Genomic DNA, 19,749 nt, shown 5'->3' with positions numbered 1-19,749 from the left:
CACACAGGGAGTGGAAGTGACAAGAGGCAAATGATGTGTTAAGCAGCCTCAGGAGAAGAGTAACTTGTAGCTGCAGCTTATTACAGCACAGCAGCATGGCACATGTAATACGCCCTGTGTGCGGAGCTGGCAGAGGGGACGAGGACAGGTGACACATCACACAGAAATATGGCACACGTAATACGCCCCATGTACATTATATGCAAAGCTGACAGGGGACAGGTGGCACATCACCTGAACTTCTGCACAATCCCCTGAGCTGAGCAACTTTCCCCTGTGTCACAATCTCCCCATATACATAATACATAGAATAGTGTACTGTGCACAGCAATCATAACATCTAAGGAAATAAGAGGGTCCTACCTGAGGATGGCACTCTCTCCTTGCCGCACCGTCACGTTGTCCATGGCTTTGGAAAATCCAGCATCCCCGCTGCGGACTGGCACTCCTGCGGGCACAAGAAACAGCAGTCTGAGACCCAGGGCAAGTAGCCACCTCCAGCAGGGGGCAACCCCCATTGTGAGAGCACAGAAAGCGCAAACACTGACTGACTGGCTGCCCCCCCTCTGCTACATGTCCACAGCCTGGCACCAGCACAGGGGCACACAGCCTGGCACTGTGTATAGAGGAGAGAGTACTGTGCGTGATACAGTCTGCGAGCGGCTGCCTCCCTCCCTCTTCCCTCCTTCCATCCTCCCTCCATCACATCTCCTCCTCCTCCTCCCTCTGCTCACCTGCAGCCTGGACCACACAGCTTCACAGGAGCTCAGGATCCACTCTTGCCATCGGCTCTCTCCAATCTAGACGGCGTCAGAGGACCCCCACTCCCATCAGACACACTACCATCTCCCAGCATTCTCACACAAGGCACCAGGCTCAGCTCCACTCAGCCAGATTAGCAGCTCCCAGCATTTCCACATGTCACTGGCAGCACAGACATCAGTGCAGCACAATCCCAGCTGCACCATCTCCAACCGCACTCAGCCAGCAACCATCACAGAAGCCGTACATCAGAGGAGCTGCCACTGCACTCACAAGCAGCAGAGCACTGGGGTAGCAGCTGTCCCACCACGCTCACTCTGCACCTGGCACTCTGTGGGCCTTCGCTGGGCTACTTCACACACTCCTACCAGGCCCTTGTCACTCACTCCCACTCCAAGAGGTTCTGCAGCACCAGTCACACCTGTGCTATTGTGTTTGCACACCTGAATGTTACACACCTGTGCAGTGTTTTGTGTATGATGCTGCTTGAAATGTATTCCTGTTGAAAGCGGAAGGTTGGATATGGGCACATCATGGCATACAGCTACTTGTCTCTGGGAAAACATATCAACCTTAACTGTTTCCTATTAATACCCATGGCAAGATGTCTAATTTAGGACACAGCATGCTGCACACACACTGGACGCAAGAGGACACAGGCCTGACTACTGGACATTACCACTGTCACATATAAGGATAGAGAATGTGGGAAAGCTACCCCCAGAAAAGAAAGCGCTTGCAAATGTATATGTAATATACGTCCTACTCTACTAGGCACTGAGCGTGCTGTATGGCGTATACTGCAATAATGAATGCAACTTGTAATATCTCAGCTGTCGGATTACATTTCATCCCCGCTGAGTCTGCAGACAGTTCCCTGAATCCGAATACAGCCACAAGGCAACTCAAGGGATAACAAAGAAGGGCAGTAACCCATAGCAACCAATCAAAATGGCCTTTGCTGCAGTCAGAAATGTAACAAGCACCAGTTGCTATTGTTACAGCACTTCCAGTGCATACTTTTTTTTGTGCTGATTCCACTGGAGCAAAGAAAGGGGCGATGGTTAAGGAATAGAAGCAGCGTCCTCACCGGCTGTAAAAGGTCACACCAGGAATTTTAATCACTGGAGGACATCTTGGGCTTTGGTACACGAGGAGTTAACAGCTGTGTATTGTGCTCAGCATAAATACTTCCTATCAGCCTGAAATCTGCAAAAACATAATCAGAACCATTATAATACTTTTATCCTTGAAGAGCATGTCCCTCCAAATCTTTCCCTATCCCCCCCCCCCCCCCCCCAGCTCTCGCAAGTCTACCCCTTCCATCTTCTCTGATTCCCCCAGATCTTCTCATATTTTCCCTAAATCTACCACAACCCCCCCAAATCTCTTCCTGTTGCCTCAGATCCCCCCCCCCCCAATCTTCTCCATACCTCCCTCCTGATCTTCCTATATTTCCCCCTAAATCTCTTCTGCTTCCCTCAGTTTTTTTCCTAAACCCATCCTGAGTCTTCTCTGATTCCCCCCTTGAATGTCCTATTATCCTCCCTTATTTTCTGCTATTCCCCTAAATGTTCTCCTCTTTCCTCTAAGTTTCCTGTATCCCCCTGAATTATCCTTGGTTCCCACACATCTCTCTTTACTCCCTTATGCCTCGTATCAGATAATCGGATGATAAAAATCGCTTTCAGATTGATCACACGATAGTCTGATCATTAGTGCACAGCTTTCGATCACGACAGTTCGTCCAACAATATCCGAAGGGACAAACAAAAACTTTGCTCAGACGATAGCCCAGCGAACGACAATCGTTTAATCAGTACAGTATGTGTCCGCTAAAAATCTCCCTCTGTCTCCCTAGATCTTCCCCTCCCCTGTTCTATATATTTATATCTTCCTGTATACTTACCAGTACATTTTCTGCTTGTCTATGTATATCTCAGATCAGATTGGCATTTTATTTTCTGAGATCTTTTTTGGAGTTTTTTTTAGGTTTGATCTACCAATAACCAAAATTGACAAAAGTGGCAAATCCCAACCCCAAATTGTGCATAATTTTACATCATTTCTATAGTCAGGTTTAATGAACACAAGGCTACAAATGAGAAAGAGATATTTGTTGTAATAAAACAATATGGATAATGTAAGGAATCTATGTATGCAGAATAAGATAAGCAGAAGTTACGGAATAATCTGCTAGAGAAGTTGATTTGGATTTCGGTGACACTTGGGATGATTTACTAAGGTTGGGTTCAAAACATGCGAATTGACAGGAGACTGTGCCTAGTTCTCAATGGAGCCGGTTCACACAGCTCCGGGGCAACCGAAAATCCACATTTAAAAAGGGTCCTGTGCATCTTTGGTTCCGATTCAGGTGCGAATTTAGACATAAATTCGGACTTGATTCGCACCTGATCTGGTGAACAGAGACACACCGTACCCCAGGCTGTGAACCGCGGCCGCAGCATATGTGAACCCAGCCTTAAACCAAAGAGTACAGAATCTGGTGCAGCTGTGCATGATAGACAATCAGCATCTCAACCCCCATTCATATTGGCGGAATTTAACAGGTCAAATAGCATGTCAAATGGGAGAGTATTGCCAGCAATCGGAGAGTCCCAATCGGTGCAACACTGGCTTTGCAGTGCTGCACCGTTTTCTAAAAGTAGTTCCTGCACTACTTTTGGCGACTTGGGGGGCGTTTTCTATAGACATCTGAGCTTGAACCCACGCAGATGTCTTTCAAGTCGCCCCCGAAGTCTGACTGAAATGCGACTTTGAAACCGTGTTCAGTGTGAATGATGGCTAAGTCCAACTTGTTCAATTAAGCTTTACCAACATAGCCTGAAAGCTGATTGGTTTCTATGCAGAGCTGCACCAGAATTTGCACTCTGCAGTTTTAGTAAATCAAACCCAAATGTCAGAACTGAGACTAGTCTGGATACAAAGGATACATTTATAAAGCAGTGAATGTGTATATTTTTTTTCATGTGTGTGTTTTAAATTACAGTGATAGATTCACCTGCAGTGAACGTCTGGTGAAATTCACACGTATTGCTTTATAAATATGCCCCAAAACATTCCATGAAACTGTTGTCTTCAGGTCTGGGATTCCAGCTCTGGGACTACAACTGATGACATTGAAATTCCAAAAAATAAGAACTGGAGGATCACCGTCTACAATTCTGCTGGGATACCAAGTGAAGTATTCAGCTTGTCTTACTTTATTAAAGAAGAAATTGTATGAAAACTGGATTTGGCTGTTCAGAACGGTTCTGCGGTCTGTAACAAGATTGGGATCTCCAAAGGGCTCAGACGGAAGCAGATTAATCTACTACCTTTCAAACAGTTTGTTTTAGTTTAATCCGTGTGCCTTTTATCTGCCTTTATCTTCTAATAAAAAACGGTAATTAAAAAAAACCCTGTTTGTAGTTTTTCCTCTGAAGTGTGTGTAAGGCGGATGGGCTGTATTCCAGAACTCCGCAGTTAGCACACCTCAGCCCTGGCACAAGTCAGGTCATATTTTAGTTATCAGAGAAGCAGATACAGACCTGTTGCCCCCCTACGGTATGCCCCCCTTCTCTGCACTTTCTATAGACAGCCCCCCCCCCCCCCCCCCAGCCCTTAGCAAAACAGCCCTCCCCTCCAATTTGCAGAATTGTCTTTGTCGTGTCACTTTAAAGAGATGAAAAACATCCCCACTGCCACACTGACAGGCGGGAAATAAACGAGCGCATAGAAATATAAGAGGTTATTTATGGAATATAAATAGTGCTGGATTATTGAAAGCTTATTAATGGCGGATAAACATGGTAGCAGTTCACTCGTACACAGTGCAGAATTGCTTATCCAGCCATTAATACTCCTTGTTAATGTCCCGGAATGTGCGTTCCTCGCCATCACCATCTTATTAATACTGAAATGTTGCTGCTGCCAAATTAACCCCATCACTGATATATACGCAACAATTACCTCTATCAATAATATCCTCATTAGGCCAGAGACAATATGGAAGTTTGGTTTCAGACACTACAGTTGGATAAAAAGGAGGAACATATCACTTAAAAAGGGCAAACAATTTTCCAGTGGCAAACAAATGAAAATGTTCATATTAAAGTAAATGTAAACCCTAAGAGCCCTTTCACACTGGTGCAGAAGCGGTAAAACGCTGTTAGTTTTAGCGGCGCTTTACCACTGTTATAGCGGTGCTTTGGTGTCGCTATTCGGGTGGAAGGGATTAAAAGGGGGCTAAATGCGCCCGTGTTTTTGATAGTTCCAATGGGCAGGGGCAGTTTGAAAGCTTACAGAGCTGCAGATTGAAAAGGAAATGTAATGTTTAAGAACATTCAATTACAATATGACTTGTGTTGCAGTTGTATACATTATATATTATTTTTTTATTTACTATTTCCCCCCCCCCCCCCACAAAAGTGGAGATACCATTTAAATATTTTTGAAGCGCGTTGGAGTCCCCAGGCTGAGTAGATCAACAAGCAAGCTGGATGGCTCAAACCAACTATCAGCTATAGGGGCTTTGGTGCCACTATTTGGGTGGGAGCAGACGCTTTTAACCCCCTAGAAGGGGCTAAAAGCACCCGTGTCTTTGATAGTTCCAATGGGCAGGGGCGGTTTGCAAGCGGTGTATACACCACTCTTCCACCGCCCCAAAGATGCTGCTTGCAGGACTTTTTCTAACGCCCTGCAAGCGCACCGCTCCAGTGTGAAAGCACTCAGGCTTTCTGGGACTGCAGATGAGGCATTTTTCAGGTGCTTTACAGGCGCTATTTTTAGCACTAAAGCGCCTCAAAAACACCTCCAGTGTGAAAGGGGTCTAAAGTAAAAGTACTACTTGACCGGTAATATCATTTTTAGAGCTGCACTTGTTTGCATTTATTGCTATTGAATTGATTAGTCACCCATTTGTTCTAGCAGCTCCGCCTCCTGAGCGCTCACTGATTTTGTGCCTAAATGTAAACCCTGAATGGATGGAACTTGCCATTTCTTTTTTTAAATGCTGTTTTTATTGCTGATCTCCTGCAACTTTTTTTGCAGCAACTTCCTGTCTGCATTTATTCCAGCTTTGGCTGCATAGCATTTGTCAGGATGGACTATGCCTGTGTGTTGAAACAGCCACTTACAGCCAGCATGGGAAGCTCAGGTAACAGGATGACTTTATTGGAATATTTTTGCATACTTTATAGTGGTTGTAAACCCTTTACAACCACTTTAACCTACAAGTAAGCCTAGATTGAGGCTTACCTGTAGGTGCTTGAACTATCTCCCAGACCTGCATTGTCTAGGAGATATTTGCAAATCGATATACGCCGCTATGCCATTTCTAGCTCCCGTCATGCTGTTAAAGGCGGCTCCCACACGCATGTGCGGGAGTGACGTCACGCATCTTCGGCCAGTCAGTCACAGAGTCGGTGTTCGCAGCCCCCCGGAGGGAAGTGGGGTAAAGAATGGACGCTCACTACTAGCTAGGAAGACGGGGACGTCGCGGACTTCTCCTACAGGTAAGTGTCGCATAATGGGCTACAATGCAATGCATAGAAGCTCATTATGCTTTACCTTTGCAGGGAAACAAAGAGGAAGTAACACCCATCAGAGTTTACTTCCTCTTTAACAACCCGTGATATACATCAAAGGTGGTCCTTGCATGCTCTAATGATGGTCCCGGCAATCTCAAAATTCCTTTATGGGGATCTGACATCCTCCTTACATATAAAATCAATGTAAAGTGATCATGTAAACTTTTTCAAAAATAGATTTCAATTATTGAATGGTTATGTATATATCAGTTGTAAGGTACTAGATAGTAAAACATTTTTGTATTCCAGAATGCTATCCTCTCCGAGGGAGATTTTAAAGTGCAACATTCCTCTCTGGGTGATTAGAGGCGATTCAGTTCGCATTCTGCGCTATACAAGTATTTCATTCATTCATTCATGTACATTATAAGGATTTTAACTTTGTTGCAGATTCCTACCTTTTGTTATTCTGAAGAAATCCGTGTGTCTTTGTCTGTGTCCCTGTGGGAAAGTGAGTCTAATGGGAGTGGTTTCATAATTCTCAATCAGCTGTTCACCTGCAGGGCTCTAATGAGGTAAGTGGCAGGGCCTGCATCCCTTCAGACGTGATTTTCTATTAACCTCCCTGGCGGTATGATTAGTTCTGGTTTTAGGTGCTGAAAGCGGTACAATTATTTTGCATGGAAATTTGGCATTTTATATTGTAGTCCTGTAATTCTTAGGAATAAATCTCTTAAATCTGTTCAAACCAGAGTTTAGCAGACATCCCGGGTATGATAAAGTTTATAATATAATAATAAAAATTATTCAATAATGTAATCAAATCCAAAAACACTGAAATTTGCTCATTTGCAGAATTGTCGCTGTCATTAGATTTAGTGTTTGATGACGAATTTCCCCACAGATCGCTATCGCTCAATTCTGCAAGTGATTATAATTTATTATCGCTGTTTTCTAGTTGGTCTAAAATCACTTTTGACATAAAGGGACACTTTTTGGTTGCTATGGACAATCTCCAAATTCCAGGCAGAAAAAAACAGTATTTATAATATAAAAGTGCATGCAGGGCACTGCACAGACCACTAGGGACAAAGGGGGTGTGTAATTTTTTATACAGTACTGTAATCTGTAAAATTACAGTACTGTGTGTGTTTTGTGTTTTTACTTTTTTGAATTTGGCGCCGATTTCCGCTTCCGTGCGCCATAACGTGGCAGGGAACGGAGCTCGGCGGCAGTCGCCACTGTGTGAATCGAGCGGAGGACAGCTCGATCACACAGCGCGGAGGACATCGCTGGATCCAGGGGACAAGGTAAGTCTCCCTGTATCCAGCATTGCGATCCCGAGTCTGACCACGGGGTTACCGCTTATGTTGCTAAAATCCCAACCTGAGCCAGACTCGGGATTACCGCTAGGGAGGTTAAAAGTATCTCACCAAAAATTACATTTTTGTTGCAAGGGATTCCTGAAATCTGACTTGTATGCAGATTCCTGGGAAAATTGGTGAGCCAATAACACAAGCAGGAAATGAAGTCTCTAAAGGGTGTTCTGTACACATTCCGTGTACAGAACACCTCCAGGTAGCCATATTGCATTTTACAGAAAATTACAGAGGCAAACAACTAAATGTTCATATTAAAGTAAATGTAAACCCTAAGAGCCCTTTCACACTGGGGCGGTGGGGGTGGTAGCGGTAAAGCGCTGTTAGTTTTAGTGCCGCTTTACCGCTGTTACAGCGGCGCTTTGGTGCCCCTATTCGGGGGGGGGGGGGGGGGGGGGCACTTTTAACCCCCTAGAAGGGGTTAAAAAGGGGCGAAAGGCACCAGTGTCTTTGACAGTTCCAATGGGCAGGGGTGGTTTGCAAGCTTACAGAGCTGCAGATTGAAAAGGAAAGGTAATTTTTAATAACATTCAATTACAATATGACTTGTGTTGCAGTTGTATACGCTATATTAATAACTTTTTATTTGCTATTTTTTTTCCCCACAAAAGTGGAGTTACCATTTAAATATTTTTGAAATGCGTTGGAGTCCCCAGACTGAGTAGGTCAACAAACAAGCTGGACGACTCACACCAAATATCAGCTATAGGGGATACCATTCAGATATGTAAAGCAGGATGTTGCAATCCAACTCTATATTTCTCTTTTTTTATATATATTATGTGATGTAAACAGATGTGAAAAACGTTTAAAGTAAAATAATAAACGTTGTTATTTTAAATTTACCACTTTGATGTAAAGTTGCCTTCAAAGTCCTAACTAGAGACGCTTTGGTTATTTAGATTTAGTTTACAAGGATGGTGGCAACCACACTCTAGGTCACCCAAATCTCTTATGTACAGAATGATAACATAGGAGCAGGGGCGTAACTATAGGGGGTGCAGCAGTTGCGACCGCAACCGGGCCCTGTGAGGCAGGGGGCCCATGCAGCCCCCTCTACATATGGCCGGCAGCAGCATAGGCAGCTAGGGGTACCAGTGCACCATGCACACGGGTGGCTGGAGGTGGAGGGTGACTAGCAGAGCTCCATGCTCGACTATCGCACTGGCTGCTCTTTAGTTGTGCATTCCCCGCATGACCTGTGTCCTCAGCTGGCTCCTCAGAGTACCCCTCTCCTGCTCCATGCATTGCCGCTCAGTCCGATGTCTGTTCTCCCCAGCCAGAGTCCCGCCCCCCCGAGTCCGGCCCACACTGCACTGCATACTTCTCCCGGGTAAACAAACTTTAAGCACACAGATGCAGTGCAGCCCTATGAGAGCCCCCCGGAGAACACTGCAGGCTTGTCTGCCAGCCCCCCTCCTCCCCCGTCATACACAGATGATGAAAGGTCTTTCTGGAAGATATGCTGATCACACTGGATGGAGCCCAGGCCAACATGGATGAGTGCGCGGCCTGCAGCTTGGTCATGGTGAGTGAGAGGACCCCATCCCCCACACACCATTACTTACCCCCTCCATCTCCCCCTGGGGACAGGGACCCCTTCTCACGTGGGGAGTGGGGAAAGGGATCCCCGCCTCCCCTGGGGACAGGGACCCCTTCTCACCTAGGGGCGGTAACTTCATCTGCCCTGGAGAAAAGGACCTCATCTCTTCTGGGGACGGGGACCCCATCCTGCCTAGGGACAGTCCCCCAATGGGGCACCTAAAAATTAAAAATAAATAATAAAAAAAACTACTGATACCAGTGGTGGAACTACAGGGCTCACAAAGGTCATACCTGTGGCCACGCCCTGGAGTTCCACCCGCCGGACTCGGAGGGAAGGGCCCTGGCTGGGGTTCAGGGGGGCCCTTCATGGTTTCTTGCATCGGGGCCCTGAAGGTTCTAGTTACGCCACTGCATAGGAGCACAATAGGGGGGCAGGGAAAGAGTGTTGTCACCCTATAACAGGAAGAGCCTGACTGGTCAGTAACACACCTCCTGTATTAGAGTGTCCCCACTCTGGATGAAGGAGCATAGGGAACACCTTTGGACAGTAGCATTGTCAGTCTGGGGTGGGGATAGGAGAGTTTTAGGAAACTTAACAAATTCCAGCTCATTTCCTGCTTGTGTGATTGACACTGCACTAAGATTCAAGTCAGATTTCAGGCATGCCCTGCAACAAAAATGTCATTTTTGGTGACATACTTTTAATAGAAAATCATGTCTAAAGGGATGCAGACCCAGACAAACTCCAGCTCACGCTATAGTTACACAAGAAGTTACAGCATGGGTGTCCAACCTGCGGCCCTCCAGCTTTTACGGAACTACAAGTCCCATCATGCCTCTGCCTTTGGGTGTCATGCTTGCAACTGTCAGCTAAACAATACCTCATGGAACTTGCCTTGCAATGCCTCGTGGGTTCTGTAGTTCCGCAACAGTTGTTTTTTTTTTAGGATAAAGGTTTTACATGAATATATAAAAGCTTATCATTGTAAGCAGCTCAGTCAGGGGTAAATGGTTTGTCTCAACCCCCTAACTGCTACATTTGCAGGAGAGCATGTTCTGTTGAAAAACAACAGGCGTATTGGCTAGATCAGCCCTCAAATGTTCCACTCGCTAAGAGTCCATTCACACAGGGGCAACATGACTTCCAGCGAGACTTTGGGAAGCAACTTGGACACGACTTGAGGCAACTTACAAGGCAACTTGAAGTTGCATTCAGGACAGGGGACTTTGCCAGTGGTCAATCACATAATAATCAGCTCTGTGGGAGGGAGGGGTTTGCCTAGAAAACTATTTTTACTTCCTGGAAAGTTGCTTCAGTTAAGACAGGGGATCAGACTTGGAGGCAACTTCCATTGAAATCAATGGGTACAAGTTGCCTATAAGTCGGATTGAAGTAGTACAGGAACCTTTTCTGAAGTCGGAGCGACTTCAGTAGTGTACATTAAGACGGCTCTCATTCACTTACATTGATTTTATCATCGTGCACGACTTGAGGCAACTTGGGATGACTTTAAGTCGGATCTAAAGTTGCCCCTGTGTGAATGGGCCGGTTCACACAGCGAAGCGAGGCGACACGGCTCGCCTCGCCTCGCTCCCGCAAGTCGCCCCCATTCAGTACTATGGAACCGTTCTGAGAGGAGCGACTCGAGTCGCTCCGACTCAGAAAAAAGGTTCCTGTACTACTTCTGGGCGACTTCGGGGGCGACTTGCATTGACTTCTATACAGAAGTCCTCTGCAAGTCGCCGCTGAGCTCCCCGCAGGTCGCGGCGAGGTAAGTCGGAGACGCCTCGCCGCGCCTCGCTGTGTGAACCGGCCCTTACTTGCATTCTGTGAATGGAAAATGAGGTCTGGCGAGGAGCTGGGGGGTTGAATGGGAGCCGTTCTCCCAGAGAGAGTGTGGAGGAACAGAGGGGATGGCTGGATCATTATAGCAGAAGAGAGGAAGAGGAGATCAGGCTTGATCACAGTGCGGAGTTTACCCGCTGTAACAGCTTTAAACTAAAATTGAAGTCTGCACGCCATCACACACAGCCCCGCCCTCCTGACCCCGCACCTGTGACAGACAGAACACGCCCTGGAATTGGACCGGTGTTCCGTCTGTCACATGTGCGGGGTCAGGAGGGCGGGGCTGTGTGTGACTGCACGCGGACTTCAATTGTAATGTAAAGCTGTTACAGCGGGTAAACCCCGCACTGTGATCAAGCCAGATCTCCTCTCCACTATAATGAGCCGGCTGCAGGATGAACACAGGTGGGGCTGCACGATGGTCACAGGTGAGGCTTAATGGATGAGGCTGCAATAATGGACGCAGGTGAGGCTGCATGATGGACACAGGTGAGGCTGCATGATGGACACAGGTGAGGCTGCATGATGGACACAGGTGAGGATTAATGGGTGAGGCTGTAATAATGGATGCAGGTGAGGCTGCATGATGGACATGGATGGGGCTGCGTGATGGACACGGGTGGAGCTGAACAATGGACATGGGTGAGGCTGAAATAATGGACACGGGTGAGGCTGCATGATGGACACAGGTGGGGCTGCAATGATGGACACAGGTGGGGCTACAATGATGGACACAGGTGGGGCTGCACGATGGACACAGGTGGGGCTGCACGATGGACACAGGTGAGGCTGCATGGGTAAGGCTGCGTTAGTGGGCACCGGTCACACTGCGTTGATGGGCACGGGTGAGGCTGCATTGATGGGCTTGAGTAATAAAGTTGTTAATATTTGTGTAATTTAATTCTGCTTAAAACTTTTAAGTGTAATTTCATGAGTATTTATGAGGGTGTGTATAGGGGTGGGATAAGGGGCGGGGCATGGCAGGGGTTGAGTGGGACAACTGGTGGCGAGTAACTCTTAAGGCCTGGCTAGTAGCTCAAGACTTGAAATTTTGAGCCCTGGGCTAGATCACAAGTGAAATAAAGGAAAGAAAGTTTTAAAATATCACAAGTGCTTGCTTTTGTGTTGAATCCTGCTTTAAAAGAATGCAGCTTATATGAAGATGATCCCTGAGGATTCCTGGAAAAGTCTAAGCTAAGAGTAAAAGGCTGAGAGTGCCACAGATTAGTCTGATTAGTACAGTAAAAATGTACGGATCTGGGTTAAAAAAAAGGAGGACAAACCAACACATTTTAAAGAGTTCAAGTTTCCCCCTTCATCAGGGCTTTGAAGCTGACTGCAATAGAGGATAATACTGGATGCACAATTTACAATAACAGTGTAATCTCAGAATGATGAGCTGTCAGTTGAAGGTTATGTTGCTCTCATTATACCTTGTGTTGCTTTACAATTGTGTGTCCATCAGAAGCTTATATTGCAGCTAGCATCCAAGCCTTGATGAAGAGGAAGCCTTGAACCCCCAAAATACATCGGCTTTGCCTTCGGAGTTGTTGTCAAGATCAATTTACTAAACTGTGGTACACTGACCCTTTTACAATTTGCTAACATGTATAAAAATGTTGCATTTGCAGTAGGGTTGCACTGATATCGATACTAGTGTCGGTACCAAAACTGAGCTGAAAGTTGTGCAACTAAAGCCCCATACACACTACAGGCATACCCCACTTTTAAGTACACAATGGGGTTTATTTACTAAAGCTGGGAAGTGCAAAATCAGGCTCACTTCTGCATAGAAACCAATGAGCTTCTAACCCCAGCGTGTTTGGTAATAAAACCTGGAAGCTCATTGGTTTCTATGCAGAAGTGAGCCTGATTTTGCACTTCCCAGCTTTAGTAAATAAACCCCATTGCATACTTAAAAGTGGAGTATGCCGGTATCAGATCTTCTGCTGATTTTTTCCTTCAGACTTACCAAAACCATATAATATGAGGTCAAACCTTAGGAGTTTCAATTTGTATGCAATCAGGCAGGCCCTTGAATTACATGGTTTTGGTAAATCTGAAGGAAAAAATCAGCAGAAAATCTGATAGTGTGTATGGGGCTTTATGGTGTGACTGTGCCATGCGATTTGCTGGCAATTTAATATAACTTGAGTACTACTTTGATCCGACTTGAATACTACTTTAAAGCGAGGAGGGGGCTACACCGCAGGGAATGCCTGTGTAATCTTCCTGTAATGTCGGATCCAAATCACATCAATATAAATGAGGATCTGACTCCCATATGAGGAGACTTCCATTAAAGCCTTTGGGCACCAGTCAGATAGAAATCGCCTTGAATTAGTACAGGAAGCTTTTGTACAGTTGGAGCGACTTCAGCAGTGCTAAGACAGCTCTCATTGACTAACCTGGGATTTTACATGTCATGCGACTTGGGGTCTCACAAGTCAGATTCCAAGTGGTGGCAGCGTGAACTGAGCCTTACATCCCCCAAGTCACTGTCAATGCAGGTGATCTCTCTGCCTCAAAACTAGCTTCATGTCATCCAGGAGACAGACGAGCAGCTTCCATCTCAGGCTTCTCAGACAGGTGCTTGCAGTGATAACAGAAGGTAAATGCAGCAGACAGATGGGACCATAATTGTGGGTGACACTGGCTGTGTTGGGAAGACTCATATTCTGCCCTTTTTTTTTTTTTTTGCCTCAACATCCTCCAGTTAATAGAGAAGAAAAGCATGAAATATTCACATAATTTACTGTGAGCGTCCCGCCGCCTCCCGTTGTATTGCCGCGTCTCATATCAGATTCCTTTCATGAAGACGACGCTTAACCTTTCCGAACGAAGTCACCGAGACTGACATTGACTAACGGGTGATAAGTGACAAGACTAATTCGCTTTATTATGCTTACTCTTGTCACAATTAATAGATAATCACTTGGCAGAGCTCACGGCTGAACGCCATCAGAGCAGCGGCGGCATCTGCACCACCTCACATTACCCGGACTATGGCGAGCCATCCAATCCCTGTACGGTAAATATCAGAGACACAAACACCGAAATAATTTACCGAGATACGCGAATAAATCTCCCAGATTGATATTCAAAAAGTGGCTCTAGCTGTAAGATTGCTGCTCACAGATTTCCAGTAGTGTCAGGACAATGGGGGTGGGGGGTTATAAACACATGTGCACAACTTTTCAACCTGTCGCACCCCAGATACAGGTGCTTTTGGTCGCAGAACCAACTCCTCATTGCACTGCAGCATTATTAGCAATGTGGCTTTTTATCTTTTGCGACTCTTTGTAACTAAATTGCAAATACTGCAGTATTCTAGAATACTAAACAAACAAACAAAATGGACGTCCTTTTTTTCCCCACAAATAGAGCTTTGTTTTGGTGGCATTTTATCACCTCTGCAGCTTTTATTTTTTGTGCTATAAGCAAAAAAAAAGAGCAAAAAGTTTGAAAAAAATTCATTATTTTTTAGTTTTTGGTATTATAAATATCCCCCCCCCCCCAAAAAAAAATATATATATTTTTTTTCCTTAGTTTAGGCCGATATGTATTCTTCTACATATTTTTGGTAAAAAAAATAAAAATCGCAATAAGCCTATATTGGTTTGTGCAAAAGTTATCGTGTCAACAAAATAGGGGATAGATTTATAACATTTTTATTATTATTTTTTTGCTAGTAATGGTGGTGATCTGTGATTTTTATCGTGACTGCGACATTATGGCGGACACATCTGACACATTTTTGGGACCATTGGCATTAATATAGCAATCAGTGCTATAAAATTCCATTGATTATTGTAAAAATGTAATTGGCAGTGAAGTGGTTAACACTAGGGGGCGATCGAGGGGTTAAATGTGTTCCCTGGGAGGTGATTCTAACTAAAGGGGGAGGGGACTGACTAGATGAAGTGACGGATCGTGGTTCCTAGCTAATAGAAACACAAGATCTGTCACTCCAGTCAGAAAAGGGAAGTGTGTGTTTACACACATTCATCCCTGTTCTGTCTCTTCTGCACATGATCCATTGTGACAGGCGGTCATCGCGACCGTCGGCCACGAGCATCAGCACCCCCACTGTGCAGCGAGAGCGCGCGCACCTGCTATCCCAACCCCGCGAGCCGACGTATAGCTACGACGGCTCACGCAGGGGAGCAAAGGGGTTTTGGGACTTTAACAGACTGACTTTTCTCCTCACACATGCACATCATGTCTCAGAGCATGTCTCTGTGCAATGTCACTAGACATATTTGAATTTTTTTCACCCTTGCCTATTACGTTTGGAGGGTGCTCCTGAGGTGTGTCGGTGCGCTTGTTTCTTCCTTGGGTTCATTCCCTCAGTTCCCAGGACAGACTTGCCTCGCAGATCCTGACTTGCAACACTACTTATTCAGAACAATTTATACATATGCTATGCGTTTTATCCTGATGAGTGGCATCTGGCCATGAAACGCGTCAAGCCTATCAATGTCATCATGTTCCCAACACATAATTTGACCTCAACTGTGATTCATTTGCATCCTATAACCCATTTGTAATCATTACTCAATAAGCATTTGACTTTTTATACTAGTTATTTCCATGGGATACTATGCGATTTTTAGATGTGTGTATGTGTATATATATATATATATATATATATATATATATATATATATATATATATATATATATATCCCTCTTTTTTGTATGCCATCGCCTTGTGTACAGATAAAATACTCATGTTCAACCATCACGTCACATGTTTATGAGGTATGCTTTGTTTATATGTCTATTAAACAATTTTACAGTCTCTCTCACCACGTGTCTTGTACCTCACTAAAAGTCCCAAAACCCCCTTCTTATTTCTTTCCTCATCAGAGCCCTGCAAGTGCAGCAGCTTATAAAACCACTCCCATGCAGATTGACTTCATGGACACAGACAAACACACAGGGATTTCTTCAGAATAACAAAAGGCAGGACTCTGTACAAAGTTTGTTAAAATCCCTACAATGTAGATAGATCACCCTGAGGGGAATGTTTTTTTTCTCAAAAAAAGTGGAGTTATTCTTTAAATAAATGTAAATGAATTAAAAGGGTATGGCAATATTTTTCCATTCAGATTAGAGCTGCACAATTAACCTGGGCAGCACAGTGGTGTAGTGGTTAGCACTCTCAAGCACTCTCGCCTAGTAGTAAGAAGCGTCGCTGGTTCAAATCCCAACCACGACACTACCTGCCTGGAGTTTGCATGTTCTCCCTGTGCCTGCGTGGGTTTCCTTCGGGTACTCCGGTTTCCTCCCACACTCCAAAGACATGCAGGTAGGTTAATTGGCTTCTGTCCAAAAAATTGGCCCTAGTATATGAATGGGGACCTTAGATCGTGGGCTCCTTGAGGGTAGGGACCGATGTGAGTGTGCAATGTAAAGGGATAGGGACAATTGTAGACACTCACTCAGGTTGAACTGGATGGACTGGTGTCTTTATTCAACCTAACTAACTATGAAACTATGAACCTTCCTAGTGGTAATCCTCTCGGGATCGCACCGCTGGATGCAGGGAGGACACAGGGAGAGTTACTCACCTTGTCCCCTGGATCCAGCAATGTCCTCTGCGCTGTGTGATCGAGCTGTCCTCCGCTCGATTCACAGTGCCGAATGCCGCCAAGCTCTGTTCCCTGCAACGTTATGGCGCACGGGTAGCGGAGATCGGCGCCAAATTCAAAAAAGTAAAAACACACAAAACACACACAGTACTGTAATCTTACAGATTACAGTACTGTGTTAAAAAATTACACGCCCCTTTGTCCCTAGTGGTCTGTGCAGTGCCCTGCATGCACTTTTATGTTATAAATACTGTTTTTCCTGCCTGGAATTTGGAGATTGTCCATAGCAACCAAAAAGTGTCCCTTTTTTAGTGTTTTAGGATTTGATTACATTATTGAATAATTTTTATTATTCTTTATTATATTATAAACTTTATCATACCCGGGATGTCTGCTAGACTCTGGTTTGAACAGATTTAAGAGAGTTATTCCTAAGAATTACAGGACTACAAAATAAAACGCCAAATTTCCATGCAAAATAATTGTACCGCTTTCAGCACCTAAAACCAGAATGAATCATACCGCCAGGGAGGTTAATCGTCAAGAATCGTTATCGCGATCTTGACTAAAATATTTCACGATTCTTTCTATGCAAAGAATTCTCTCTACTCTTCTGAAGCCACAGCTGTCAAAAGAAAGGAAGAGAAACTGGGAAGTCTGCCAAGAATCAAAACAGTTTTTATCAGTTGAACTTATGTATCAACATTGTAACAGTTTGTCAAAGGAAAAGACTTTGTGTAATGTGAAAGATTTTACGTCACGAGAATCGTGATCTTTTTATTCTAAGCAAAACAATTGTGATTCTCATTTTTTTTGCCAGAATCGTGCAGCTCTAACTCAGACCTAATAATTTTATTTACATGTGCAATAAATGTATTTATTATTTTTTTTATATTCTATATTACAAGATAAACATTTATCTTCTAAGATGAATAAAGCATTTATTGACAAAATGATCTCTTTGTGGACTGATTCGGGGTCATACAGAGATTTCAAGTGGGCTTGAGAACTCCTGGCAGGCTCTAATGGGGGCTCATCAATGGCTCTAATATGGGATTCTGGCGGGTTCTGACGTGGGCCCCTTGCAGACTCAGCCTCCAGTGGGAGCCCCAAACCAGTGGGCTCCTACCTAGCTACATTTGATGCTACCAGGTTCCAATGGAGGATCATTGCAGGCCCAGATTATGGACTCTAATATGGTCTGATGGGGCCTTCTTGATGTGGAATCATGTGTGCAGGGGCATCCGCATATTTATGCTCTCCGTATGGGCAACACACTTTGTTCGTTGCGAAATTGAAACAGTTTTTCTATACCTGATATTCTTGAAGGTCACTGGCATTACAACACTATATCTGTCCCAATATGCATTAGAATTTTACATTGCAACCAAATAAAAGACAACTTGGGGGTTATTTACTAAAACTGGAGAGGGCAAAATCTGGTGCAGCTCTGCATAGAAACCAATTATCTTCCAGTTTTTTTTTGTCAAAGCTTCATTGAACAAGCTAAAGTTAGAAGCTGATTGGCCACTATGCACAGCTGCACCAGATTCTGAGTGCATTTGTTTTAGTAAATCTCTTCCAGTGTGTGTAACACGACTGATAATTGTCCCTCAAGGTTTTTATCATCAAAGAAGAAAAAGGCCAAAATATGTACCCCCCCCAAACTTTGAGCTGTGAATTACTTTTAGCAGAATAGGTTGCAGATCCTGCTATTATTTGCACCCTCATCCTCCTGAAGTGCCCATGGTGTTTGCCTCTTTTGTCTACCTCTTTTCCCAGGTATGCTTTCCAGGGGACACTCTTGCTGTGTTAGGAACATCAGTCTGAAGTCTATAAACTCCATTGTAGCCACTGGCTGCACATCTGCCCACTAGGCTCCTGGTTAGGACTGTACCGTCTTATCACATGATTCTATGCTCAAAAAGGGGGTGGAACTGGAGCCAGACAACACACTTACTGCATTGTGTCATGCAAACCTTGAAGGTCTTTAACAAGATGATAGTTGCTATGGTCTACTGCTGTACCCTACCATATGGAATAGAATGGATACATTTCTCAACATGGCTTATTTAGCTACGGGAAAGCAGCAGGCACCCAGTGATGAAGGAGTTAACACTCACCGTCCTCTCTTGCATCGTTAATTGCAGAGCGGGTTCAGGGACAAAGTATAAACACACAGCACCCTTTCCTCCATCTGCCTCACAGAATCGCTTATCAGAATCCCGCCAACATCGCAGATACAAAGCACAGAGAAATCATTACTGTCGGTTTATATAGAAAAAATGTAAAGCATCTCCATTCACACTGGGGTAATTACGTGACTCATGGATACCACACAAAGTAAGAATAAAACTCTTGCATAGGTGAAGGTGACAAGGACTCTTGGCAGAGGTGAAAGGATGCATAAAGGTGGCAGCCAATAGACTCTCTGTATTCCCTATACATGCAAATCTTGCCTAAAGGAATGCAAATTTAGTCCCAATGTTAAATCATTTTGCAGTCAGATTATAGATATGGGACTCCCATTTCAGTCAGGAGTCTAAATAGGACTGTGCAGTCCAGTAGGTCCAAGACTTAGACCCAGTGCACTCAGTAATCAGCACTAAGAAACAGACCAACTCTGACACTCCCCTCTCTGGTCATACACTCCCCTCTCTGTTCAAAGTATCCTCAAAATTCCCCCTACTAAATCCTATTCTAACTACCCTGCAGAAGGAAGATGTGTATACTTACCTATTCTGAGGGTAGCCCAGACCGGTCACATACATCCCCCAGCAGTGGCTTCAGGGGAGAGGAGAGATCAGAGACAAAGGCTGAAATGAGTTATGACCCCACCCATAGGCTTACTATGGGCAAGGATTTTTTATTTTCAGCAGGAACACGCGCACCTCCGGCACATCTAGCACTGAATTCATGTAATGCTAATGTGTGCCGTGTTGTGCTGGAGGGTCTATTGATGCTGGCTACTGGAGGATCCAGGGATCTATTGTTGTGGGGGGGATACAACATTGTGGGACGGTCTATTGTTGCTGGGGGGAGATCTATTGTTGCTGGGGGGAATCAATTGTCCTGCAAACAGCTTCTTT

The 19,749-nt window shown here is 44.8% G+C and overlaps 1 protein-coding gene across 8 annotated transcripts in view; it reads right to left on the bottom strand.

Moving 5' to 3' along the window:
• Positions 1–19,749, bottom strand: part of LOC143934346 (neurotrimin-like) — a 1,051,135-nt gene that overhangs the window by 386,954 nt on the left and 644,432 nt on the right. For 3 of the 8 annotated variants that reach the window (XM_077457896.1, XM_077457897.1, XM_077457901.1), the window contains exon 1: positions 364–640. In XM_077457896.1, the coding sequence (XP_077314022.1) occupies positions 364–518 (155 nt within the window). In that variant the 5' untranslated portion in view covers positions 519–640. Of the gene's footprint in view, positions 1–363; positions 642–734; positions 911–1,220; positions 1,352–19,749 lie in introns of those variants that run through there. The other 5 variants (XM_077457899.1, XM_077457900.1, XM_077457895.1 and 2 more) reach the window with 5 other exon arrangements.

Source organism: Lithobates pipiens, unplaced genomic scaffold (genome assembly GCF_037356315.1).
Source record: "Lithobates pipiens isolate NorthernLeopardFrog02 unplaced genomic scaffold, aLitPip1_a1.2 Scaffold_27, whole genome shotgun sequence".
Classification (NCBI taxonomy): Eukaryota; Metazoa; Chordata; class Amphibia; order Anura; family Ranidae; genus Lithobates; species Lithobates pipiens.
This window is presented reverse-complemented; position numbering and strand designations above follow the sequence as displayed.